This window comes from Xenopus laevis, chromosome 5S (genome assembly GCF_017654675.1).
Source record: "Xenopus laevis strain J_2021 chromosome 5S, Xenopus_laevis_v10.1, whole genome shotgun sequence".
NCBI lineage: Eukaryota > Metazoa > Chordata > Amphibia > Anura > Pipidae > Xenopus > Xenopus laevis.
In genome coordinates, this window is record NC_054380.1 from 12,567,344 (window position 1) to 12,593,583 (window position 26,240).

Sequence of the window (26,240 nt, forward strand, 5' to 3'; positions counted from 1 at the left end):
TCATGATTTATTGAAAATCCTATTCCCATGATAAAACATCTCTTTGCGTGTGAACTGAATATGCATTAACGCAGGCTTGTCTACGACTTCTATAAATTAAATCCACGCTCGAAAAATGCAGTGAGAGAACTGAAGGAGCTGCTAAATCACTCATGCAAAACACATTGTAATTAACATGGCAGAGTTAAATGGTCTCCCAGGCCTTTGTTAATATTTCAGCATTTGATGTGCAACATAATCGTGTTAAAGGGTAACTGAACACTTATCACCTTCCCTCCACCATCCCAGAGGCAAATGAAATGGGCCAGACAGCGCAGCCAGAAAAGCAGATGTCTAATAAGTAGGGATGCACCGAATACAGGATTCGGTTTGGGATTCGGCCAGGATTGAGGTGTGGCTTAATCCTTGTGCCTGGCCGAACCAAATCCTAATTTGCATATTCAAATTAGGGGCAGGAAGGGAAATCACGGGAGTTTACATCACAAAACAAGGAAGTAAAAAATGTTTTCCCAATTTTTCCATTCCCACCCCTAATTTGCATATGCAAATTAGGATTCGGATTCAATTCAGTATTCTGTCGAATCTTTCACGAAGGATTCTGGGATTTGCCGAATCCCAAATAGTGGATTTGGTGCATTCCTTCTTAAGGTAAGGGCACACGCTCAGATTTGGGGAGATTAGTCACCCGGCGACAAATCTCCTCTTCTTCGGGCAACTAATCTCCCCAAACTGCCTTCCGCTGGCTAGAATGTAAATCGCCGGCGGGATGGCGCTCGGAGCGCTTCATTTTCCAAAGTCGCCCGAAGTTGCCCTGAAGAAGAGGAGATTTTTTTGCCGGGCGACTAATCTCTCCGAATCTGAGCGTGTGCCCTGACCCATATAAGGGCTATGAAGCTCTTTTGTTAACAATTCTGCCAAATACAGGGGAATACTGATACATTATTTTATAGGGTCTCTCTCTGTATGTAAAACAAAAACTCGAGGCTGTTTCTGCTGAATAGTTATGAGCGAAAATTGCTCAGTTGGGAAAGTGTGGAATTTTGCCACAAAACCATGCCTGGTGAAATTCTGCACTTTGCCATCTGCAAATGTTTTCATAAAACATTCAGACTTTAATAAAGAACCCCCATAACATCCTATTAGAACAGGGGTGCTGCTGCCAGGAGGTGAGTTGAGAGAGCAGGAGCAGCCTGCAAATTACCAGGGGCGACAAAACACCACTCCTGCTATCTCTGTTTTCTAAATCAGAATTTCAGCTCTTTTAGTTCAAAGAACACAATTGCACTCTCTGCATTAGCGATGCAGCCCCGTCATCCCAAAAAAGCTCTCAGAAAGGTAAGGGCCGGGTATAAAGAGGGTGAAACCTGAAAAGCTGCCTAAGGTGGCCAAAACCTCAGAGGGGGGAAACAAGCATGTGCAGTATACCAAAAACATTAACATTATCCCAGTAGTAAAAACAAAGCAAGTTTTATAAAATGTAAGCATATGGCCATTTTTCATTAAAAAAGCAGACTGAAAACAGCAGATCTTAGAACCAGCTACATTGTCCATGAGCTACATTGTTAAAGAGCTACATTGTTAAAGAGCTACATTGTTAAATAGCTACATTGTTAAATAGCTGCATTGTTCATGAGCTACATTGCCCATGAGCTACATTGTCCATGAGCTACATTGTTAAAGAGCTACATTGTTCAATACCTACATTGTTTAATACCTACATTGTCCATGAGCTACATTGTTCAGGTTCTTTCCAGCAAAGCCATATTTCTCGGAGGTACCAAAACATTGTAGTTGTGTCACCAGCCAAGGTAATTTGTCTATTCCATTTGGAGTCCTCTGCAATGCATTTGGCACAGTCCATCAGCTAGAAACATCATGCAGAACTGATGACTTGTAATATTAACCAATTACCCATATTTTGCATTCTCTGATCCACTCTTCAATAATGACCCATCCTAAGTAATCGAGTGCAGAAAACAATTGCCACGTGTCATTGCACTAGTATTCCCTGCCCAGCTCTCATTACTTTGCATGTGGCACTGCTCAATGGCACATTTTCTTGTCATTCTTTTGCCATATCTGAGTCTTCTTTCAACTGTGGGCTGGAGTTTGTGTATCTCAACCTTAACAGCAATGTCTGAACAATTCAAAAGTGTCTCTCCTCTTCAGCCACACGTTCCAGTTACTGTCAGGGTAATGTTTCTTCCCTGGGTCCTTAGGAACTCATTAAGGTGTATATCATGCTGAAGGGGAAACACAAAAGGCATATTTTTGGATTTAAAAAGAAGAAATTGCATTTGACATTGTACAAACAAACTGGATTTTTGCCCCATTCCTTGTTCTTATGATGCCCTTCAAGAAAAGATGTGCCTTTTAATAGTCTGAGCTTTCAACAAAATATATATTTATATTGCACTTCCCCCATAATGTTATCTCTCCAGTGCGGCTGCTGCATAGGAACATAATAGCTGTCACTCAAAAAGAAGGATTAGTCCTGCGACTTTAGGGTTAACGTCGAGCCACTTACACTGATTCAGAGAAAGGAAACACGTAACAAGACTTTAGCCAACTGAACCCAAATGGGCAGAGACCTCCTTACATGGCAGACAATGTAAATACACACAGTCAGTGTTGGACTGGACCGACCAAGGCTACTACATCATACCTTAATTTTGACAGCTCAATCCGCAGTCCCGGATTGTTACTGAAATGTCCCGACTTTCTCTTTGATATCCTGCACTGAACAGCCAGAAAAAGATACAACGTTTCTAAAACTGAAAGGAAAACTATACCCCCAAAATGAACACTTAAGCAACAGTTTATATCATATTAAGTGGCATATTAAAGAATCTTACCAAACTGGAATATATATTTAAGTAAATATTGCCCTTTTACATCTCTTGCCTTGAGCCACCATTTTGTGATGGTCTGTGTGCTGCCTCAGAGATCACCTGACCAGAAATACTGCAGCTCTAACTGTAACAGGAAGAAGTGTTGAAGTAAAAGACACAACTGTCTGTTAATTGGCTCATGTGACCTAAGAAGTATAGTTTGTTTGGTTTGTTTGTGTGCACAGTGAATCGTACGATCCCAGGGGGCGGCCCTTATTTTGTTAAAATGGCAATTTTCTATTTAGGATTACCCAATGGCACATACTACTAGAAAAGTATATTATTATAAAAATGGTTTATTTACATGAAGCAGGATTTTACATATGCGCTGTTGTATGCAATATCTTTTTATAGAGACCTACATTGTTTGGGGGTATAGTTTTCCTTTAATTTGGCAGAGAGCCAAAGTGGCAGGTGCACTTGGATACTTTTGTAACAATTTTAGATAAGCAAAGAAGCAATTGTAACAATTTAAGATAAGCGGGTCTCTTGGGGAAACTGTGACTTGCAGCTTTAAGGGCAATTCACCTTCATAAGCAAAACTGTAATAACACTTAAAACCACAAAAATGTGTTCAAGCTTTCATAACCTGCCAAATTTTGTAAAATGAACATGGTAATTCAGGGTTGTGGTAAAAAATGTGTGTGGTCAAAAAATGTTGCCACGCTACTCGCACCAAACATTTTTCTCCCTCTTTCTATTTCCAAAATCTTTGGAGGTATGCCACATCAGGGGCCTGCACTCACCCACTCCAGGTCCCCGACCCACCCCCTGCCAACTTCAGACAACATCAGGGCCCCCATCAGCAGCCGCCTGGAACCCTCCTCCATCTGCCTCCAGCAAGGCATGCCTGTGATTTTCGGTTGGGAGAGATCAGGAAGCTCCAGGCAGATGGGAGCAGATCTGGGCCCAATCGAAATGGGCAGCACTCCAGTATAAAGTTAAAATATGCCTTTCTTCACAATCGCAGGGCAGCATTTACAACGTTTAGAGCCAAGCACGGCTCTTTATCAAGCTCCAGGCTGATGGGAGCAGATCTGGGCCCACCAGTGTCCCACCAGGTTTTTTCCCAGTGTCCCACCAGCCCAATCTGACCCTGCACACATTGCTGCATATACCAGTAGTGCTTTAAAAATATATATAAATACAGACATCTCCTTGAAGGCAGTGGTATAACTATTGAGGAACCCCTGGCCTTGGATACAGAGGGACACTAACTATATATCATGTTTTTATGACAAAGGTGAAGGATTAATTTACTGGCAGATTTAGCTTTGTTTTAAAAATGAAATGGCAAGTACATTCTTTTTAAGCAGAGTATATATTTCATTTAATTTCCCTAAATTATGAGACCAGAGCTTCCTAACATGACAGATATATATCACATGGATATAGGGATGCCACATGCATAGAGTATATATGGAATTAACGAGAGAAACTCACCAGTACAGATAATAGAAAAACGAGAGCAGATAAAATGCCAGCTTACACCAGGCCTCCTTCTGGCAGTAACTCAATGTACTTGCACTCATTACTACCAGTGGGTCGTAGGCTAATTCTGAGCTGTCTGCCGGGCTGTGGAAATACCTAGGGCAACATAATGAAAACAAATGTTTTATTACTCTGTTTCCTTAGAGAGTCATTGCAGAATGAATATTCCTGCTGAATTGTGCTTAGTACAGGGGAATACCTATGATGCACAGTTTTATGGGATCTCTCTGTACAGGCTATGAGCAAACTTAGGGGACTGTTCCTGCTGAATTGTGCTTAGTACAGGGAATACCTATGCTACCATAGTTTTATGGTATCTCACTGTACAGACTATGAGCAAACTTAGGGGGCTGTTCCTGCTGAATTGTGCTTAGTACAGGGGAATACCTATGCTGCCATAGTTTTATGGGATCTCTCTGTACAGACTATGAGCAAACTTAGAGGGCTGTTCCTGCTGAATTGTGCTTAGTACAGGGGAATACCTATGCTGACATAGTTTTATGGGATTATTTTAGAAAAGAAAAAGAAACCCCACCAATTGTTATGATTCCAAAATTGGCCAGAAATACTGCAACGTGATTTATTACACTTGTTTACTGACAACAATTCATAAAGAATTGTAATAGAATTAATAAAGTGCTAGTGCTGCTATAAATTCATCCATAAATAGAAAAATTCATGGATTTAAGTAAAGTGCTGTGCAATAAATTAGAATATTAGACCCCAAAGAAAAAAATCAATTAAAAATATATATAGAAAAATGACCAACTTTAGGTAGTGGGTTAGCAATTGAAGTCACAATCCATAAATTTAGATTATAGAAAATAGAAAAAATAGATGGTGGAGTTGTCCCATAAACTAACTGCCTGATTTTTTCTAAAGCCTGGGACACCACAAAGATAAGGCAGGACAGGGTAACCGGGGCTGTGGCCTTGGTATTTAACTTGCCCTAAATGTTATTAAGAGGCTAGGTATCCCTAAAAAGCCTCGCCTTGACAAAGCTATTCAGCGAAACGTACGTCGGCGTTTTTAGTGATCCTCTTGTGGTCAAATTGAATTTTGCCAAATCGATCTATAGGAAATATTTGGGCTGGGTTTTTCAACGGAAGTGGGGGCAAGAGAGCTCGGGGTCTAATCCTTCTTTATTCTATACAACCTCTTACAATCTTCCTTCCTTTCTAAGGGACCGACGGTTTGTGGCTTTTTAGGGATACCTAGCCTCTTAATAACATTTAGGGCAAGTTAAATACCAAGGCCACAGCCCCGGTTACCCTGTCCTGCCTTATCTTTGTGGTGTCCCAGGCTTTAGAAAAAATCAGGCAGTTAGTTTATGGGACAACTCCACCATCTATTTTTTCTATTTTCTATAATCTAAATTTATGGATTGTGACTTCAATTGCTAACCCACTACCTAAAGTTGGTCATTTTTCTATATATATTTTTAATTGATTTTTTTCTTTGGGGTCTAATATTCTAATTTATTGCACAGCACTTTACTTAAATCCATGAATTTTTCTATTTATGGATGAATTTATAGCAGCACTAGCACTTTATTAATTCTATTACAATTCTTTATGAATTGTTGTCAGTAAACAAGTGTAATAAATCACGTTGCAGTATTTCTGGCCAATTTTGGAATCATAACAATTGGTGGGGTTTCTTTTTCTTTTCTAAAATAATTTTTGTTTTTTCTGACATCCGTCAGACCTCAACTAATAGTTGTGAATATAATTTCTTGGTATTTGAATAAAGGTTTCGTCTTTTAGGTTTACAATAGTTTTATGGGATCTCACTGTACAGACTATGAGCAAACTTAGGGGGCTGTTCCTGCTGAATTGTGCTTAGTGCAGGGAATACCTATCCTGCTGTAGAATTATGGTATCTCTCTATATAGGCTATAAGCAAACTTAGGGGGAGTTCCTGCTGAATTGAGCCCAACTTGATACATTTGTAACAATTTAAGATAAGCAAAGAAACAATTGTAACCATCTTGGGAAAACTGTGACTTGCAGCTTAAAGGGCAATTTACCTTCTTTTGAAAATTGTAATAACATATAAAACCTGACCCTAAACCCCCAGAAATGTATTCAAATTTCTATAACCTCCCAAATTTTGTAAAATGGAAATGGTAATTAGGGGGGTGGCCATAAAATGGGACAACTTTTTGTCCCTCTTTCTATTTTAAAAATGTTGGGAAGTATGCTATCACATCATTTATATAAAAGAAAATATGTACTTACCTCCATATATGATAAAAAAGCAATGGAGCATTGAGCCCCAGTGTTAACCATTCTTCCGCACATAAGAACATTATGCAGAACAGGCTGTGGATTGAATATTCCGGCAGCACCAGCTAGTGAGAGGAAAGAAAAGGCCTGGAGTAAGATATAGACATATGAAAACTTGGAATCCTAAATAACAATCCTATTTATACAGTAAGATTATACCTGTTCTTCAATGGACTTTGATATCATGGAAGCCAGATCTGTCCAACTGGAGACCCGCGGATCCCCCCGGGTGTGACCCCCACATGAAAGTCTGCCTGATGTGATTCTATACCTTGTGTAAACTTTAACAGGTATCAGTACTTAGATTAACTGGCCCCTGTATTATTTACACCTCATATTCAGACTATAAAATCCTGTATTGTAACACCTCTATTGTTCACACCCCTAAAGTCTTGTACTGTTCATACCTCAGACCCAGAATTTTTCACCTGTTCACAATTTATACAAAATGCTGTTGAAGCACCAGCATTGTGTCACTGTATGTAACACAGTATGAACTGTTCATCTTAGAGTCCATCTTAGAGTCCATGTCTCCTGCTGTATTCTGCCTTCCCTATGCCTCCTATGTGTCCTACTCTGCCTGTGTCTGCCATACTCTGCCTGAAACGTTGATGTTTGGTGGCTGAATAAAAGGGGATAATCCCCGACTGCACTAATCGGTGTGTGTGCGGATCCGTTTTTTTTACACGTTGCTATACTCCCTGTGTGTTCCATACTCTGCCTGCCCTATGCTCCCTGTGTGTGCCATACTCTGCCTGTCCAATGCTCCCTGTGTGTGCCATACTCTGCCTGTCCAATGCTCCCTGTGTGTGCCATACTCTGCCTGCCCTATGCTCCCTGTGTGTGCCATACTCTGCCTGTCCAATGCTCCCTGTGTGTGCCATACTCTGCCTGCCCTATGCTCCCTGTGTGTGCCATACTCTGCCTGCCCTATGATCCCTTTATGTGCCATACTCTGCCTGCCCTATACTCCCTATGATTGGGTGGCGCTGGCACCTCTTGAAGAGCCTTCTGCCTACACCTAGTCTGGACTGTCTTGTTTCCACTGGCACTCCACACCGATCCTCACCTCTGTGCACTTCCCTGTTATATAATTGTGCATATACACGCATGTTTGCTTGCACAGGGGGTAGGGCCATTGTGCCCAGTTGAGTTCCCTAGGGCGCCTGACGGCTGGGCCACTGTGTCATATATGGCTGGATCTCTGTGTCATGAAATGCTGGGGCCACTGTGTTATTTATTCATAAGAACAGGTGCACCTACACTAGTCACTCCAAGGAGGGGCTGGTTTACATAGCATTGCTATTTTTACCAAATGGAAGCAAAACTTACCTCTTAGTTAAAAATTATTTAAACTAAAAAATTCCATTTTACTGGGACCCTGCTTCAAGTGTCAAATACAAATAGTGTTGTACTTATAATACGTACACGCTGATTATGCTAGAGTCAAGTTTATATTTAAAGTCTTTCTGTTGAACTATAAAACCAACAGGATACAATAGTCTGATGTTCAGTGGCGTAACTACAAGGGGTGACAGGGAGGTGCATCCCCCCCTCTGGGACATCAGTGATGTTGTAGCCCAAGGATGGAGGACAGAATGTGGAATATGCGCAGGTACATATTCGGAGGGGCAAATCTTGCACCAAGCGACTCTAGTTATGGCGCTGCTGATGTTTTCTACTTATGAACTGGCTATGGGCACACGTTGCAAATGGAACAGTTATTAGATACTGTGTATGTGCTCAGTTAGATGCTTAATGGTAATTATTTCTTGTTAAGGGAAAAACAAACCATTTCGATTCTCCTAACTAATTGGGAAGATAATGATCTGAATAATCTTCTCATCAGACTGATTTATATCCATCCTCTTAGGGCCAAATGATCCATAGTGTGGGCCCTTTACACTTGGATAAGTCGCCCCCCGTTTAACAAATGAAGCAGTAAAGTAAACCCAGGACACTGCGACAGATTCTTGTTGAAGCTTTGGCTCAATGAATAGAGTTCCTTATGAGGTCAGAAAATAGAGACAGTGCCCTCAATATACATTGCCATGCACATAGCTTAATAGCCCAAATATATTCATATGTAGTTGTGCTGCTTTCATATTGATAAAATGGGAATTGTAATGGGAACTGCCATCAGCGTGACTGAGTTATATATACTACAGTTAGGAATCACTAGAATTGCCAGCTATGAAGTTTCTGCACTCATCTTATTAAAACTATGACTAACAACGTTTCTGCCATCAGCGGTCTATGACTGAACACAGGCAACGGTTAACCCAGTGCAGTTACCAATAGCAACCAAACTGTTGGCAATATTGGTATGCAGGGCCGCCATCGGGGGGCACAGGGGTACAGCTGTACTAGGCCTGGGGCTAAAGAGGGGCCCTGCTGTGATTCAAAGTTCCTGCAGCGCCGAAGACCTGTAGCCGCTCTGAAAAGACCCAAAGACGCGAAAAGACCCGAATTTGCGAAAGGAGCCAAAGAAGCTAAAGTAAGGTGGCTACTTTCACTCGGGTTTGGGCATTTATATACAGCCTTTGTACCCTCAGCTTAGAAGGAACTATACTTGGGCCAAGCAGAGCTAAAACAAGACTAAAACAAACATGGCTGATCAGATCAAATCAAATGCCCTCTCCAATGTTTGAAGGTGTCTCTAGATTAAAATAACGAGATGCCGTTTGTAAATGGGTAGGGTTCACAGCAATTTGAGCAGCAATTGACATTAAGAGCATAGGGGATTAGGGATCACTATACTGAAAATAAATCCCTATACGAATATAAACAATAATACCCCCACTGTAAAATGCAGACTAGGGAGGTCCAAGGAGCCCTATAAATAACACCTGCCTATGGCACAAATACATGAAGTGCAAAGTGCAGAGGACACCCATTGCCACAGAGACACAGAGCCTCAGATTCCCTGGAATATACTTGTGTGACATTTATTAAAACAGTTTCCCATCCATCATAAGACTCAGGAGGCAAAAACCCCATGACTTCAGAATAGGGGTATCTCTTCTCTTAAGTCTCTGCTCACCTTTCTGAGGAGAAAGCAAATCCGTTCAATGTTCCTAAGGCGTTCCCGCTGTGAAAAAAATAGAAACTGCTAAGCATTGATATACAAACAGGCATTGTAGGGGGTGATATAATCCATATACTAACACACACTTCAGTCACTTCAGGTACTGCTGCAATCTTGTCCACTGCTGTTCTATAGTTGTGATACAATATCCTGAAATAATGGCCAGTTGTGAGCCACCCTATACAAAATTCGGGCCGTTGTGGAAGCACTCTAAAGGCTAAATTAAAGTATATTTAAGTATAATGGAAGTGCTACTTACAATGCACTTCCCTGGTCCCCTGTCTCATAAATAATTCAGTATAAATGCAAGTGCATGTGTTTACAAAACAGGGGTTTTTAGTTACTACACTAGTTAGTTTTTATACTATGACCTGAGGTAAACAAGTTAGGGACCCAAGACACTCCTCACTTGTAGAAGCCTCAGGCTTTTCACTCATTTGCCCTCATTATCTTTAAAGATACTGTCATGGGAAAATATGTTTTTTTCAAAATGCATCAGTTAATAGTGCTAGTGCAGAATTCCGCACATTAAATCCAAATCTCAAAAGATCAAATAGATTTTTTTATATTCAAATTTGAAATCTGACATGGGGCTAGACATATTGTCAGTTTCCCAGCTGCCCCAGTCATGTGACTTGTGCCTGCACTTTAGGATGGAACTACTTTCTGGCAGGCTGGATTTTCTCCTACTCAATGTAACTGAATGTGTCTCAGTGGGACCTCGATTTTACTATTGAGTGTTGTTCTTAGATCTACCAGGCAGCTGTTATCTTGTGTTAGGGAGCTGTTATCTGGTTACCTTCCCATTGTTCTTTTGTTTGGCTGCTGAGGGGGGAAAGGGAGGGGGTGATATCACTCCAACTTGCAGTACAGCAGTAAAGAGTGATTGAAGTTTATCAGAGCACAAGTCACATGACTGGGGGCAGCTGGGAAACTGACAATATGTCTAGCCCCATGTCAGATTTCAAAATTGAATATAAAAAAATCTGTTTGCTCTTTTGAAAAATGGATTTTAGTGCAGAATTCTGCTGGAGCAGCACTTTTAACTGATGTGTTCCCATGACAGTATCCCTTTAGCATCTATAGTAACTCAACCTTGCATGTAACCTCTCCTGACTAATACTTATTTGGGCCTTAAAAGGATTGTGTCATGATTTTTATGATGTTGTTTTTATTTCTAAATTACAATGTTTACACTGCAAATAATTAACTCTACAATATAAAATGTCATTCCTGAACCAACAAGTGTATTTTTTTAGTTGTAATATTGGTGAGTAGGTGCATCTCAGGTCATTTTGCCTGGTCATGTGCTTTTAGAAAGAGCCAGCACTTTAGGATGGAACTGCTTTCTGGCAGGCTGTTGTTTTTCTTACTCAATGTAACTGAATGTGTTGCAGTGGGACCTGGATTTTACTATTAAGGGGATGTCCTTAGGTCTACCAGGCAGCTGTTATATTGTGTTAGGGAGCTGCTATCTGGTTACCTTCCCATTGTTCTGTTGTGTTCCCATTGGCTGCTGGGGGAAAGAGAGGGGGTGATATCACTACAACTTGCAGTACAGCAGTAAAGAGTGACTGAAGTTTATCAGAGCACATGTGTGGGGCAGGTAGGAAACTGACAACATGTCTAGCCCCATGTCAGATTTCAAAATGCAAAATAAAAAATCAGTTTGCTTTTTTGAGAAATGGATTTCAGTGCAGAATTCTGCTGGAGCAGCACTATTAACTGATGCGTTTTGTAAAAAAAACATTTATTCATGACAGTGTCCCTTTATTGAGACCCACTAATCCTCAACCCTCTCACCCTTGCCCAACCTGACCCAAGGCTGAGAAGGTAATTGTTAATTTGAGCCCTCTATGCTAACGTCAGATGGGTTCAGTGCAATATAATTGGCAGTTGGACAGTGGGAGACAAGTTGCATCTCACAGTTAAAAGTTACTGTCCACTACAACTTCTCCATAGAAACCTGCTACTGACCAAAGCCCAGTCCTTATGGCCAAGCTTCAGCCCAAACCTGCCCAACTCATGGGATCAGAGCAGCCCATGGATCAATACAGGGTCTATAACTTCCCTTGGCTTTTCCTACCTTAGTCTCTCGACACCAACCAGGAGATACATCACAGATATAGAACATAACTTTTCCCTTACTTTGACATTATTTCCATGTAAAATGTGAAAATTTAATATAAAGATATTGGCCAATTAAAAGCTCATTAATGAAATACATGTCAATACCAACAAATAACCCCAACACCACATGACTGGTCAACGAAACCAGACTTACCGCATGTGCCGGATTACACTGATCTATTGGGTTCTTGAAGTCTGTTCTTAACTCATCAAAAGCAATTATCTGCAGGAGAAATATTTGAAAGAGAATATTAATCTGGTGGAGTATTTGCATTTATCAACCCGATTGATGGATTTTCCCTTGACTTCAATTAAAGGGCATGTAAAGTCTAAAATAGAATAAGGCTAGAAATGCTGTATTTTGTATACTAAATATAAACATGAACTTACTGCACCACAAGCCTAATCAAACAAATAATTTATGCTTTAAAAGCTGGCCACAGGGGGTCACCATCTTGTAACTTTGTTAAACATCTTTGCAAGACTAAGACTGTGCACATGCTCAGTGTGGTCTGGGCTGCTTAGGGATTGTCATAAACAAAGCTGCTTGAGTTCTGCATGGCTGGGAAGTAAGGCAGGGGCTCCCCCTGCTGTACATAAGTATGATTGTTTCCCTGCTCAGCAGTTAGGGACCGTCTGACAATTCCTATCCACAGCAGTAAATGAAGGGAGAATTTCACTGCATACAGTCAGGTTTCTTATAAAAACGGTACACATTTTTTAATTAAAGTATATTGGAGATAGGTTTCTTTCTAATTAAAGAAAGTAAAAATGGGATTTTATTTTTTTGCCTTTACATGCCCTTTAATAGAATGAAATAAACCCTTTCATACGCGTCACAATTATTTTGTATTGGGCTTCAGTGTATCTTCCTACCTTTGTCTCCACATCATTTGTGATTGGCAGAGCAGTGCTGCTAAAGTGTTTTAAACTTTTTATCTGGTTAAGCTGCCCGAGGCAACTTTGGGTGACTTCAAAAAAATGAAGTGCTGCATATGTTATCCCTCCAGCTTGCAAAACAGAGCAATGTAATTAAATGTGCAAAGTTTGCTACAGGTCTAGTCAGAGCAGGGGGGCCCTAGGGAAGGGAAGGTAGTTCTTTTGTGACCCCATCTTCTACTGGGCCCCCATTTTAATAGAAATATAGAGGAACAATGATCTGCTGCACATATCATAGGGGGTGAGGCCATGCCTACTTTGTGCCCACAACCCTCGCATATCATGCCCCTTTTTCAAAAATACACCCTTTTCCTTGTTTGGAATGGCAGCATGAGAAGAACAGAATGCACCAGAAGACATATAGGGGGTCATTTATCAACACTGGGCAAATTTGCCCATGGGCAGTTACCCATAGCAACCAATCAGTGAATAGCTTTTTAAAGCCAGCTGCAAGTTGAACAATGGATGCAGCAATTTTATTGGTTGCCATTGGTTACTGCCCATGATCAAATTTGCCCAGTGTTGATAAATGACCCCCATAGTGTCCACCATCATTAATATTGTGGCTCAATAGCATTCCATGACTGTAGCACTTGCAGTTCATGACAGTAAGATCACTGTAGAAATAGCCCGTGAGAACTCCATTAACCATTCCAGATCCAGGCAGATGAAATGTGATAAGTAGAGAGTAAGACTGTTTGGTTTAGTTCAGCCATGGCCCTTGGTCCACTCCAGTAGTCTACCCTCACTCTCCATCCTACTCCAGATCTAGACTTTGGATGGATTGGATTTGGACCCTTAAAATTATTGTGCAATTGCACAACAAACTGCCCTGGCCAGATGAGAGATTATGTAGGCAGTAGTGACTGTATGCTCAGCAGAATTTAGGCAGCATTGGATGGATATGGTGGTTGTACACGCTGCAGGCCCAATGTGATGTGATGGCATGAACCCAGGGTGGACCAGGCCCCTAAAACTAGGCAGGGCCTAGGCAAGTACCGAATCCAGCCCTGAATTTAGTCACCTACAACAACCAATCAGCAAGTAGCATTTACTGGTCTCATGCTTAAAAGCAATTGCAAGCTCTTGAGAGCAGGGCCCGCCCCTTAATGTCTCCTAACAATATTCAATTGTAATTGTGAATTGATTTTGGTAAATTGTCTGTAACAGATATGTCTTGAATTTGTGTCCCTTTTCTCAGTACAGCATTCCTGGGGGAAATGGTGCTATAAATATTAATAATATATTAATATTATTAATATTAATAATAATAGCACATGATAGGTTGCTATGGGTTACTAGACCTGGTCAAAATATATCACTTTTTTTTCATTTCCATACTGCAGCTTAAAGGGGATCTATTGAGAAAATGAAAATTGATTATAGGTTTCATCTCACTGAAATTAGACTCTTTCTTAATACAATCAATTAAAAAAATTTGTACTATTTAAGAAATAATCAAGTTAGTCTTCGGTATCTCACGCTCCACAACCTGTCACTCTTCATGCTGAGGTCTGGGTCAGAATTTGATTGACAGGTAGGTCTAATACGTCTTTTAGGGGGGGCCCCCTTTCTTAACAGAATAATTCAAATAACCAACTCCAGCACAAACAAAAGGTAACACAATAACAGACTCTGACAAACACCCTGCACACAGATAAACAGAATTTCCATCAGACCCGGTTATTTTTAAATAGTGAGCACCTAGGTTAAGGGTGCAACCCCCCCAAAGGATGTATTAGACCTAACTGTCAATCAAAAACTAACTCCACCTACTGCAGGAAGACAGAATGAAGAGAGACAGGTTGCTCAGAGGGGGCGAGTGAAGAGTAACTTGATTATTTCATGAATGGTACAGAATTTTTAATTGATTATTTTGAGAATGTTTCTCATTGCAGCAAGATAAAGCTTATATTACATTTTCCATTTGTGTGATATATCCCCTTTAATAAGGCTGAACTGGCAGTGATGTTTCCATAGAAGTTTGGAAGAAATAAAACAATAGGAAAATAATAATGAGTTTGTTTCCTTTAGAGAAATACAAAATAATGTAAAGATAAATTTGTCCTTTAAAATGTAAAACAAAGCATAGGGCATCAATAAAATATCTTGTGAGTAGAATTCGGACCCTGGCACCACAACGTTTGACATGATCTTATTGCAGAGTCCCTACAGATTCCCTTTATATTGTCATTTTCTATATTATATCCATGTTGCCATACTGTCCCTGCTGGACTCCTTGTGATTTACAACCTATCATGGGAAATACACATTTGCTGAAGATCATTCTAAAGAATTGAGGGAAGCTCTGAAATAGATTACGGGTCGGAAAGGATGGGAATACTCTTACAGTATAAATAATAAGCAAACTGGTTTATCAATGCTTGAATTAATACAGAAAACCACAGGGTCAAAAGGAAATGTCACTAATCCCCGGCATCTTCATTTCTGATACTTTGTAACTTTCCTCGCGAATCATTTTGGTTACATACATGTATATGGGCACAGGGTGAGAACATAAAGCTATAAGGATATTGATATTCCCCTGTACTAAGCACAATTCAGCAGGAACAGCCCCTAAGTTTGCTCATTGTCTGTACAGAGAGATCCCATAAAACTACGGCAGTATAGGTATTCCCCTGTACTAAGCACAATTCAGCAGGAACAGTCCCCTAAGTTTGCTCATAGTCTGAACAGAGAGATCCTATAAAACTATGGCAGCATAGGTATTCCCCTGTACTAAGCACAATTCAGCAAGAACAGTACCCTAAGTTTGCTTATAGTCTGCACAGAGAGATTTTTTTTACAGGAAAAGAAAAAAGAAACCCCACCAATAATTATGATTCTAAGGTTGACAGGAAAATTCTAATAGGTGATGCACCCTACTTATTTAACAACAATAATTCATAAGAAATTATACTAAAAAAAGATTTTAAAGTGCCAATGCCGTTATAACCACATTAACTTTTCCTGAATACTTTGAGATTGAAAAATTGAAAAATCGAACTAATTCAATTCATCTGTGAAATAATATTACTCCTTAAATTCGTCCATAAATAGAAAAATTCATTATTTAAGTAAAGTGCAGTGCAATAATTTAGAGTATTAGACCCAAAAAATTAATTAGTTGAATTAAAAAGTAGTTAAAAATGACCAAACATGGTAGTGGATTAAAAAATGTAGTCACAATCCAAAAAATTACTATCTTATTTTTTGGATTGTGACTACATTTTTTTGTTGCTCTGACTTCGTCAGACCTCAACTAATAGTTGTGAAAGATCTTTTTTGCGTTTGAATAAAGGCACCTCTTTTGGGTTATACTGCACAGAGAGATCCCATAAAACTATGGCAGCATAGGTATTCCCCTGTACTAAGCACAATTTAGCAGGAACATTTACCTAAGCTACATAATAAAAGGAGTTTTCAGGTTAAATTACACCAGTGCATCTCTTTATGTCTTTCTACAAGGTATTATGAGAATATCTGTAATTAATGCCTGACCAGGTGCTGGTGGTAATTACAAGATTGTATTTGCTTCCTGCAGCTCCTGTGCTCTGGCTTTATTTATAAGAAGCAGATCAGAGGAGAGAGGTAATTTGCCCAATGAACACCCCTAGAATGACTCCTACACCATTGCATTTTATATATAGTCAGTAGTACGTCCATAGAAGCCATGAAGAAAGTGATATAAGAAGCACATGGAAAGGCAACAGCTAAGCAGTAGAATCTCTCTCCCCATTGTTATGAATCATGATTTATGTGGGACAGTCTCAAATTATGAAATCCAAGGTGGTGGGACTGAAGTGGGTGAGCTTTGCGTCCCAGTGTAACTGTTGTGGTGAGAATGGTTCCCCTGTTAGCTCCTATTTTTCAATATTTAAATAATGGGAGATCTGTAAATAAACGGTGCTTTGCATCAGACTCTAAAGTCTACAAGTTATAAGCTACAGGACTGCTCTTAGTGCTGGAGGATTTTGCTTTAAATTTAAAGAAAATGCAACATTTGAAAACTATTTTCTATCAAATAATTCCCGAAGGCTGGTGTGCCAAGGAAAGATGGACGTTTGTGCTGCTAATTATTCAAAATTTAACGTCACTTCTATTAATCCCCAAAGCATCCAGGGGCGAAATATGTAAATATTCACATTAACATTCAGACCCTGTTAAAATTGCGTTTGATACCTCTTGTGCCCTACGGTAGTGTCTGGAACTTGAAGCAGATACCTGATTTCTCCAGCCTTAATCCTATTCATATCTCCAGCCCCTGCCTCTGAGTACATTATTATATTCCAATTTATACATTCCTATGTCAAAACATTTAGCATTACATTTACTGGTGCTGTTGCATGTTAGAAAAAACCCCAATGCGTCCTTATCGGTATTACTCTTCCATTAGATTGCAAGCTCTATGGCACAGGGATCTCCTTTTGTCTCTTTGACACTTACCTCTTAATGTTTATCTGTTCTTTGTATTTATTTGTATTTATTATTGTAAAGACCCTGTTTGTTGTATTATGTATTGTTCTGCTTACAGTGCTATGTTCTTAAGTAGTGCTGTATAAAATAAAACAAAATATACATAAAAACATAACCACCGCCCTTGAGATGATAAAACAGTGCTTTTCAGGGGAGAATATATTACAGGTATGGGACCTGTTATCCAGAATGCTTGGGACCTGGTGTTTTCCGGATAACGTCTCTTTCCATAATTTAAATCTTCATGCCATATGTCTACTAGAAAATCATGTAAATATTAAACAAACCCAATAAGCTGGTTTTGCTTCCAATACGGATTAATTATATCTTAGTTGGGATCAAGTACTAAATACTGTTTTATTATTACAGAGAAAAAGGAAATCTTTTTTAAAAATTAGGATTATTTAATTATAATGGAGTCTATGGGAGTCCAATGGAGTCTATCGGCGCTTTCTGGATAACGGTTTCCGGGTAACGGATCCCATACCTGTATGTACAGTATAAACACAAACTGATTTAAGCTGCTGTAATTAAGCTTTATGCTCCTATAATGGTAGGGCATTGGGCAGTTCTTAATATTGCTTTATTAGGAATTTATATAAGGTGGGACCTGTAATCCCATTGTGCCTGATTGATTAAGAGGAATCTGTGTGTGGTGGGGGACAAGGATAAGGCCAGTAAGTGGAATGACAAAAGAGAGGGATAGGAGCAAACAAATAAGATAGAAGAGAAGACATATGAGAAGAAGGGCCCCCCAGGCAAAAACATTTTCAGAGGGCCCGGTGTGCATAAGCACTGCTGCAAGAGCCTGTCTGCAACTCCCAGTCCCCTGCTGTATTCTCAGTCATTTAAAAGAAGAAGAAGAGCGCGGGGAGGGGATTTCAATGCTATGGAGGAAGCAGACCTTGCTGTCCAGGCCCCCTTTTTCCCTAGCCCCCCTACAACTGCGGGGTCTTCTTTCTTTATATAGTTACATATGCACTTTGTGGCTAAAAGTATTCAGAAACTCCATCTAAATTGCCATGTCTTCACTTGGAAAACTCACTGCTGAGTCCAAACTGTCTGTGGAAGCAATGCCGGCATAAGAACTATTTGTACAGGGTGTTGGTTTTCATGGCGGACCAGAGGAAACAAGCGTCATTTCACCAGGTGCAGTGCCAAACATAATGCATCTGATGGAGAAGTCTGGGTTTAGCAAATGCCAGGAGAATACTAGCTGCCTGAAGCCAAATTGCCAATGGTAAAGATTGGTGGAGGAGCAATAATAGTCTGAGGGGTTTTTCCATGGTTTGGGGCCCTGCTCCCTACTTTATGGCAAGTTTGGAGAAGGTTCTTTTCTGTTTCAGCCCAATAATGCCCCCACACTCACATAATGCTCAGATGTGAGTGTAAGAAACTTACTGGCCTGCACATAGTCCTATTCTCAACCTAACAGAACCCCTGTGTGATGATAAAGCACCCCATTACAAGCCAGGCCCGATCCCAGATCTCAACTGAATAATTTTGAAGTGCATCAATTTTGACGTGAACATCAATTTTTATAAGCAAGACTATTTGATCTAAAAACATTAAAGTCAATGGGCGTCCAAACAATTTTGACAATTTTAATGCGCGCAACAAATTTTTTTTGACACGCCAGATTTTTCGTTGGCAAATTGTGATTGCAGTTTTGCAAATTAATTTGATGGTGAGTACCTTCGTAGAAGGCTGTTCATCAAAGGAAGGGGCAACTTCATATTAATGCTATATGTTGGGCAGTGACCCCCATTTGAAAGCTGGAAACAGGAAGGTAAATAATTAAAAGAAATATAAAAAATAAATAATTAAGTCCAGTTGTAAAGTTGTTAGGAATAGAACATTCTACAACATGCTAAAAGTTAACATAAAGGTGAACCACTCCTTTAAAGACTTTACAGCTTGTTTAGGGACATGTGCAACATTTGCTATATATTTCCCTACAATTAAGTAAGTGAGGGTGTTGATGTTGGTATAGCATCCACTTTCTAAGAGTTGTGCTGCAAGTTTTTCTTGCTGCATTTGAGTGGCATGGCTTCTAGAGCACAGCATTACCTACAGCATCCGTGTGCAGTTCAGTAGGTGCAATTCAGTAGGTGCAATTCAGAAGGTGCAATTCAGTAGGTGCAATTCAGAAGGTGCAATTCAGTAGGTGCAATTCAGTAGGTGCAATTCGGATGGTGCAATTCAGTAGGTGCAATTCAGTAGGTGCAATTCAGAAGGTGCAATTCAGTAGGTGCAATTCAGAAGGTGCAATTCAGTAGGTGCAATTCAGAAGGTGCAATTCAGTAGGTGCAATTCAGTAGGTGCAATTCGGATGGTGCAATTCAGTAGGTGCAATTCAGTAGGTGGAATTCGGTAGTTGCAATTCAGTAAGTGCAATTCAGTAGGCGCAATTTAGCTGATACATGCTAAGGGAACCCTGCAAGTCCCACTTTCTCCAGACATTAGGGCATGTTATCCACGAGCATACCTGGGCCTCTAATAAGCAGTATCCCATCTATCCATGCGCCCTGTATTTTACACATGAGCTCAACCAAGAATCTGAGCATCTTTTTATATCTTGAACTTATGACAAGCCAAAGGAGAAAGAGAAAAAACACTAGGAGCAAATTTGGGAATATGTACCTAACAAGGCAGTTGTTGACAGCTAATGGCAAGTTCATAGTAACCATGTATTGTTCTTTGACTCCTTATTTATTGATGTATAAAGTCCCATTATGTCTACATTTCAGCCCCAGTCTCTTTCTCCCGACGGTCCCTGTTTTCTCCTTCTCTAGTTTTCTGCTTCATTCCTCTCATCAAACAGAAGGTCTTGCTTTTTATTCTCTAGTGGGAATTTCTCCTGATCCATCTCAGCCTGTCCTGTGTGCCCCTCCCAGGGCTCCCCATGTGGGTGCTTTCAATTCTCTGCCCCAGGTCACCATCATCATCACCATTCTGATCTCCAGTTGTGTCTCTCCATCTCTCTTGCGGCTCCCACTGTGTGTTGTTTCGCCCCCATTAAAAACGATGTCATGTGTCCAGCTCTCTGCAAAGGTTACACATTGCCAGTTGTGTTATTATAGTTATGTCTATTCCAGCCTGCTACAGCACAGAATGGTCATTATTTAGCCTAACAAAGCAATGCTTATTGTAACAGTACTGTGTTATTGACTGTTGTTTAAAAAAGGGGGAGATGTATTGTGGAGAAGTCAAAAAGGTGCTAGTTTGCACAAGTGCAGCTGCCAGTAGAAATCCTGATAGCACTGCTGGGCCTAGTAGAAACCAGTAGCAGTTTAAAACAATACCACCGATCAGACAACACGTCACACTTCCTTATCTCAGGATATAAAGGTTGTCTACCCTGCTCCAGTATGTGCCAGGCTGTAGGTAGAGGTCAGTGGAGATGCCTACAGCCATACTTTCACTGGAGCAGAGAAGCATCTCAGGGCAAACTTTGACCTGAATATGTCTAGGAATATCGCTGAAAAGCATCAACAGCAAAACAAAGGGCAAGCGCAGAAACAGAACATAAAAATGAAACCATCTACAATTTCCACTCATTTGCCTATATTAAGGCCCATGGCATTCTGGGCATATTGATCTCTGTTGTCTTCTAAGGAATCCGTAGCGTTCCTGAGCAATGCCCGCCTGCTATAGACATCACATTTTCCATTTGCGTGAATGAGAGGCTGCTGTTGCTTATGATGATGGAAAGTATCATGGCAGTCACAGAGCCGGGTGGGCCATAGGCGTAAAACTTCATGACCACACTAAAGAGCAAGGGTCTTGTTTTATTGAGATTAGAGGTTCCACCTTATTCTGGTTTAAATAGTGAATTTAGAGGTCTATCTTAAATGGCACCTGTTGGCTGAATAAAATATCCCCAACCAAAGATGCGGAGTAATAGAGCCTGCTCTCCGGTTGGGGGTAACAATAGTTTTTTTTTTTAAATTAAGGATTACTGAGGGGAGATTGGTAATTGGGCAGAAGAAAACAGGATCCTCTCTAATTACATACTGAAGCCATAAAGTTTTAGCTTCTTGCTCATGGCCCTGAGCATATCTAGCATTTGGCTTTTATAACTTGCCCTGGATTTATATTTTTAGAGACACAAGCAGAAAGGGCTGAAATAAATTGTCTCTCCTCTGATTCTCACTCTCCCAAGGAATAACAAACAATGCATCTGTTGCACCAGGAACAAAATGTATAGGCTTCACACCTTAAAGCTGTAGAGACCTGGGTGCTTATGCAACAAATAAAGAGTTTTATTACATAGACTGTGCTATAATGCAAACTATATGGCCCCATTTCTGCTGCAAGGCTGTTTTTTTCTGTTAGCAAATAGCAATTTATATAACATTGCCCTTTTGTATGTATGTATGTATGTATATTTTTATTTATAAAGTGCTCCTTGAGGGCAAACAAAACAATAAATTGTGATCATCACACCTTCCCTGAGGAAGCGGTCAAGGGAGACTGCGAAACGCGTGGGATATTGGAGAAGTTTGATTTATTCATCGATCACAAACTCAACAGGAGAAACCTTCCTGGACCCAGAGAACTCTTGACTTTTATTTTGCTTTGGGTACTACGTGCTTTATGATCTGGTGATCCTTGTGAGTAGAAAATCGTTTGTTTTATGGTGATTTTTAATATTTATTAAAGCAATATTATACTATATTTTGCTTATATCTTCATTATATTACTTGGTGGATGACTGGAGAAAACTTATAAGGTGAAGAACGAACATTACTATATGCATCAAAAATCCAAGAAATCTTGTGAGTATATACCCAAAAGGGGGAATCTTGAAGAATATCACACTGGTGGATCTTCTGCAATATAGCTCTCCAGGCACCATTTTTAAACACTCTGTGGCTCTAGGGGCTTAATTGCTTATCTTAATTGAGACATTCTATTTCAGATTTCCTGTGTCGTTTAAACCTGGTGTGAACGGTTATATTCAAGGAAGCAGCCCCCCCTTTTTTTTTTTTGTCAATAGTGCAGTGGCGCGGTATTGGTATAAATTAATTATACCTCTTTCTATCTAAAAATAAATTAGTAGTAACAAACAAGGGGTCAGAATAAAAAGTAACAATAAGTGCATTATAAAATACAATTCACATAAATATAAAATATAATTACATTGCAGATTAAGTTCTCAGTGTCAAGGAAACGAAAGGCTAGAGGACCCTACCCCATAGGGCTTACAGTCTAAATGGGAGGGTAACATACAGACACAATTCAGAGGGGTATTAAGGTGTGCTTTAGACTTTATGGTTGATCTCTGCTGCATGGGGACTTTGCAGCAACAGTAAGATTATATCTCTGCTGCACGGCTGCTTTATGACAGCACTATATGGTTCCATCTCTGCTGCATGGTGACTTTGTGATAACAATAAGATTCTATCTTTGCTGCGTGAAACAGCTAATTTCATATCTGCTGCATGTCTGCTTTGTAACAGCACTGCTATTCCATCTCATCTGCATGGCTGCTTTGTAACAGCACTATCTGCTTCCATCTCGGTTGTATGGCGGCTTTGTGATAGCTTGCCAAATTGCACAAATAAAAACACTAGTGAAAAATTTGCAAAAACTCTGAAAATATTTGTGAACGGTGAAAACTCGTTGAAGTCAATGGACATCAAAATAATTTTGACGCAAGACAGATTTTACGCGTGCGTCAAATTTTACACGAGCGACTTTTTTGTCCAAATGCATTAATGTCAATGGGCATCAAACTTATTTTAACGCATGTCAATTTTTACACGCGTGACTTTTTTGTCACAGCAACGTTTTTCGGCAGTTTTGCAAAACCATGTCTGCCGAATAAATTTGCCCATCACTAAACTGTACCAAAGCATCATCCCAGCCCAACTGATATATTAAAGGGATACTGTCATGGGAAAAAAAAATTTTTTCATAATGAATCAGTTAAAAGTGCTGCTCCAGTAGAATTCTGCACTGAAATCCATTTCTCAAAAGAGCAAACAGATTTTTTTACATTCAATTTTGAAATCTGACATGGGGCTAGACATATTGTCAATTTCCCAGCTGCCCCAAGTCATGTGACTTGTGCTCTGATAAACTTCAATCACTCTTTACTGCTGTACTGCAAGTTGGAGTGATACCACCCCCCTCCCTTTTCCCCCCCAGCAGCCAAACAAAAGAACAATGGGAAGGTAACCAGATAGCAGCTCTCTAACACAAGATAACAGCTGCCTGGTAGATCTAAGAACAACACTCAATAGTAAAAACCCATGTCCCACTGAAACACATTCAGTTACATTGAGAAGGAAAAACAGCAGCCTGCCAGAAAGCATTTCTCTCCTAAAGTGCAGGCACCAGTCACATGACCTGGGGCAGCTGGGAAATTGACAAAATGTCTAGCCCCATGCCAGATTTTGAAATTGAATAAAAAAAAATCTGTTTGCTCTTTTGAGAAATGGATTTCAGTGCAGAATTCTGCTGGAGCAGCACTATTAACTGATTCATTATGAAAATATTTTTTTTTTTCCCATGACAGTATCCCTTTAACAAGGAATCAATCAAGACAACTCCAGACCCCTTCCTGTATTGGGCCCATTAAATAGCCCACCAGGTATGAATTACAGACATCTTAATGAAAGCAAATTATTCATTAAACAACCAGACCCACAGAACCTGCGCAGGAAAGTGAACATACCCTGAGAGCTGCAAAGTTTAGAAAATGTTCTAACAAATAATTTCTTATCAAACAGAGGTATCGGAAAATCCTCCTGCTGGAGCGATATGCTGTGTCGCTTTAAATGAAGCAAAGCATAAATGTCATGTTTCTGGAAAGGCAAATGTCATTTCTTTCCCAAGGCAATCAAAACCAGAGGCAGAATAAAAACATTTTCCCCCAATTTGGTAAATTAACCCCTGCACTGCTGAGCAAACCTGCCTTTTTCTTTTTATTACAAAATGGGTTTCACTATTTAATCTCAGAACGCAAATTAACATAACTGCGTAATTTTGGGGACCTAGTGCTCGAAAGGATCAGCAGGAGGGCATTTGGGTGCTAATCTTCTATGTCGCAATAATGCCATTGAAATTCGGTGGAAATACCCTGCGTCGAAAACTGCACTTTTCATCATGTGCTGCATTAACCCTTTTCTATTTTGTCTTCTCTACTTTCCATCTTCCAGCCTGCCATGAAACCATCTACTAAGTTGCTAAGCTCAACGACCCTAGCAACCAGAAATAACAAAAAGGGGGGGGAATGATGACCAACTGCAAATGTGTTCGATTAAGGAATTATCCTAAACTCCTTGAGTCAATGGATGACTAATCCCAGCACACTTAAAAGCCATAAACACTTAAAAGCCATAAACCACAACCATGGTTGTGGTTTAATAACAGCGAGAGTTTGCATGTTGGACATTACTGATATAAACTGTTAGAACTGAAGTTCCCGCTCCTCAAAAGTGATGTTTTATTTCAATAAAATAGAATTTCTATTCCTTACAGCATTCTATTTTTACTCTGGGTGACCCATAATGAGTGTGTGGACTTTGCTTGCTCTGACCTACAGACAGTTCTATGGCAGAAAAATCCCACAAAGTGTATAATAAAGGGGGAAACAAGGAATGCAAAATAGTCTCCCTATATATCACTGCCAGTTATGTGCCGTTTGTTTAATACAAAGTCTTCAGTGTCAATAGTTTGTACCGATTTGCATGGAATTAGTGCAACACTGTCCAACCATGTTTCATAATTGTTTGTAATACTAATAATAAATTGTTTGTAGAACTACAATTCCCAATATCCATAGCCCCTTCTTGCTTATTCCTACTCTTGCATCCTCCTGCCACATACCTCCAGTGAGAGAACAGTGCCCATCTGATATCAGTGCCCCCAATTTAATCTCCTTCCCCTTCACCAGGAACTGCATATTAGTCATGAGGAACCATTGCCCCCTAACCCCACTTTTTGCCCCTTCCTACTTACATGCCATATTGCGAAGAAGATGAGAGCTGCACAAAGCACAAGCGACAGCATGTAGCAGAAGGCAGCAAATGTAAAAGCCATGACAATCCTGAATGTTGTCCAGTAGAACCAGGCAAGGAGGGGATGAGCCAATTGTGTCTCTTATCTGGGGTACATGTAGATCCTCCTGGATTCTTTAGTTTTGTCCCCCCAGGACTTCTCTTACTGTTACATCCATTGTAAGGGTGGGGAGGTCACTTCTGTGCCTGGAAGCAGTGAGACAGATCTTTCCATAAGGGACCCTCAGCTCCCTGTTTTACCCCCACTCAAGGGAGAGGAGATGTCAATATCCTTATATGCTGCTCATCCCTGCCAATGGGATCTTCAGATGTTAATGCCCACATGACTTATTGGAGGGTGCAAGAGGGAAGCTGATATTGACTGAACAGCTGACTTATTGTCTGCTATGACTTGTGAAGCTCCAGGACAACTTGTATGTAAACAAAAACACAGCTCATTTACACTGGAGCAGCTCCAGGTCACCTTACTTTAAAAACCACTCCCTCCTTGATTTTCCAGTCTGAGGACCCCCAGCTAAGGAACATAAGGGAAGATTCAGGGTAGTGCAACTGCTTATACTTCTTTGTACTTCTTGGGCAAGGTGTGGGTCACAGTTGCTGGAAACGGATTGACTTGATATTGCTTGGACAGGGCTTTGTTCAGCCTTGGCACCTCCTGGGTAAGGATACTTATCACACATGGTAGTTTGGTAATGGGGCAAATGGGGCAGATTTAGAAGCTCATGGGCTGGACATGGTACTGATCAGGCTTAGTGGCATTGATTAGACTTCAAAGTTCCTGAGCAGAGTAGTCAGAAGACTATGTTGTTCCTGGAAAGAGTAGTCAGAAGACTAGGTGGTTCCTGGAAAGAGTAGTCAGAAGACTGGGTGGTTCCTGAGCAGACTAGTCAGAAGACTAGGTGGTTCC

The 26,240-nt window shown here is 40.2% G+C and overlaps 1 protein-coding gene across 1 annotated transcript; it reads right to left on the reverse strand.

Moving 5' to 3' along the window:
- Positions 1 to 1,456: 1,456 nt before the first annotated feature.
- Positions 1,457 to 26,033, reverse strand: LOC108717693 (protein cornichon homolog 3). The gene is made up of 6 exons (XM_018264951.2): positions 25,275 to 26,033; positions 12,043 to 12,111; positions 9,714 to 9,761; positions 6,623 to 6,735; positions 4,335 to 4,478; positions 1,457 to 2,243 (listed from the first exon to the last, which is right to left on the reverse strand). The coding sequence occupies exons 1-6, from the start codon at positions 25,353 to 25,355 to the stop codon at positions 2,216 to 2,218; spliced, it is 483 nt and encodes a 160-aa protein (XP_018120440.1). The 5' UTR covers positions 25,356 to 26,033; the 3' UTR covers positions 1,457 to 2,215.
- Positions 26,034 to 26,240: the final 207 nt, after the last annotated feature.

Bases quoted from the DNA above. Each gene is read 5' to 3' on its own strand.
- LOC108717693 (XM_018264951.2), bottom strand. From the start codon at position 25,355: ATGGCTTTTACATTTGCTGCCTTCTGCTACATGCTGTCGCTTGTGCTT. The intron at 9,762-12,042 runs GTAAGTCTGGTT...TTTTTTTCACAG, and splicing joins AGTGTAATCCGGCACATGCG to CGGGAACGCCTTAGGAACAT. The intron at 6,736-9,713 runs GTGAGCAGAGAC...TCCTCTCACTAG, and splicing joins TTTGCTTTCTCCTCAGAAAG to CTGGTGCTGCCGGAATATTC.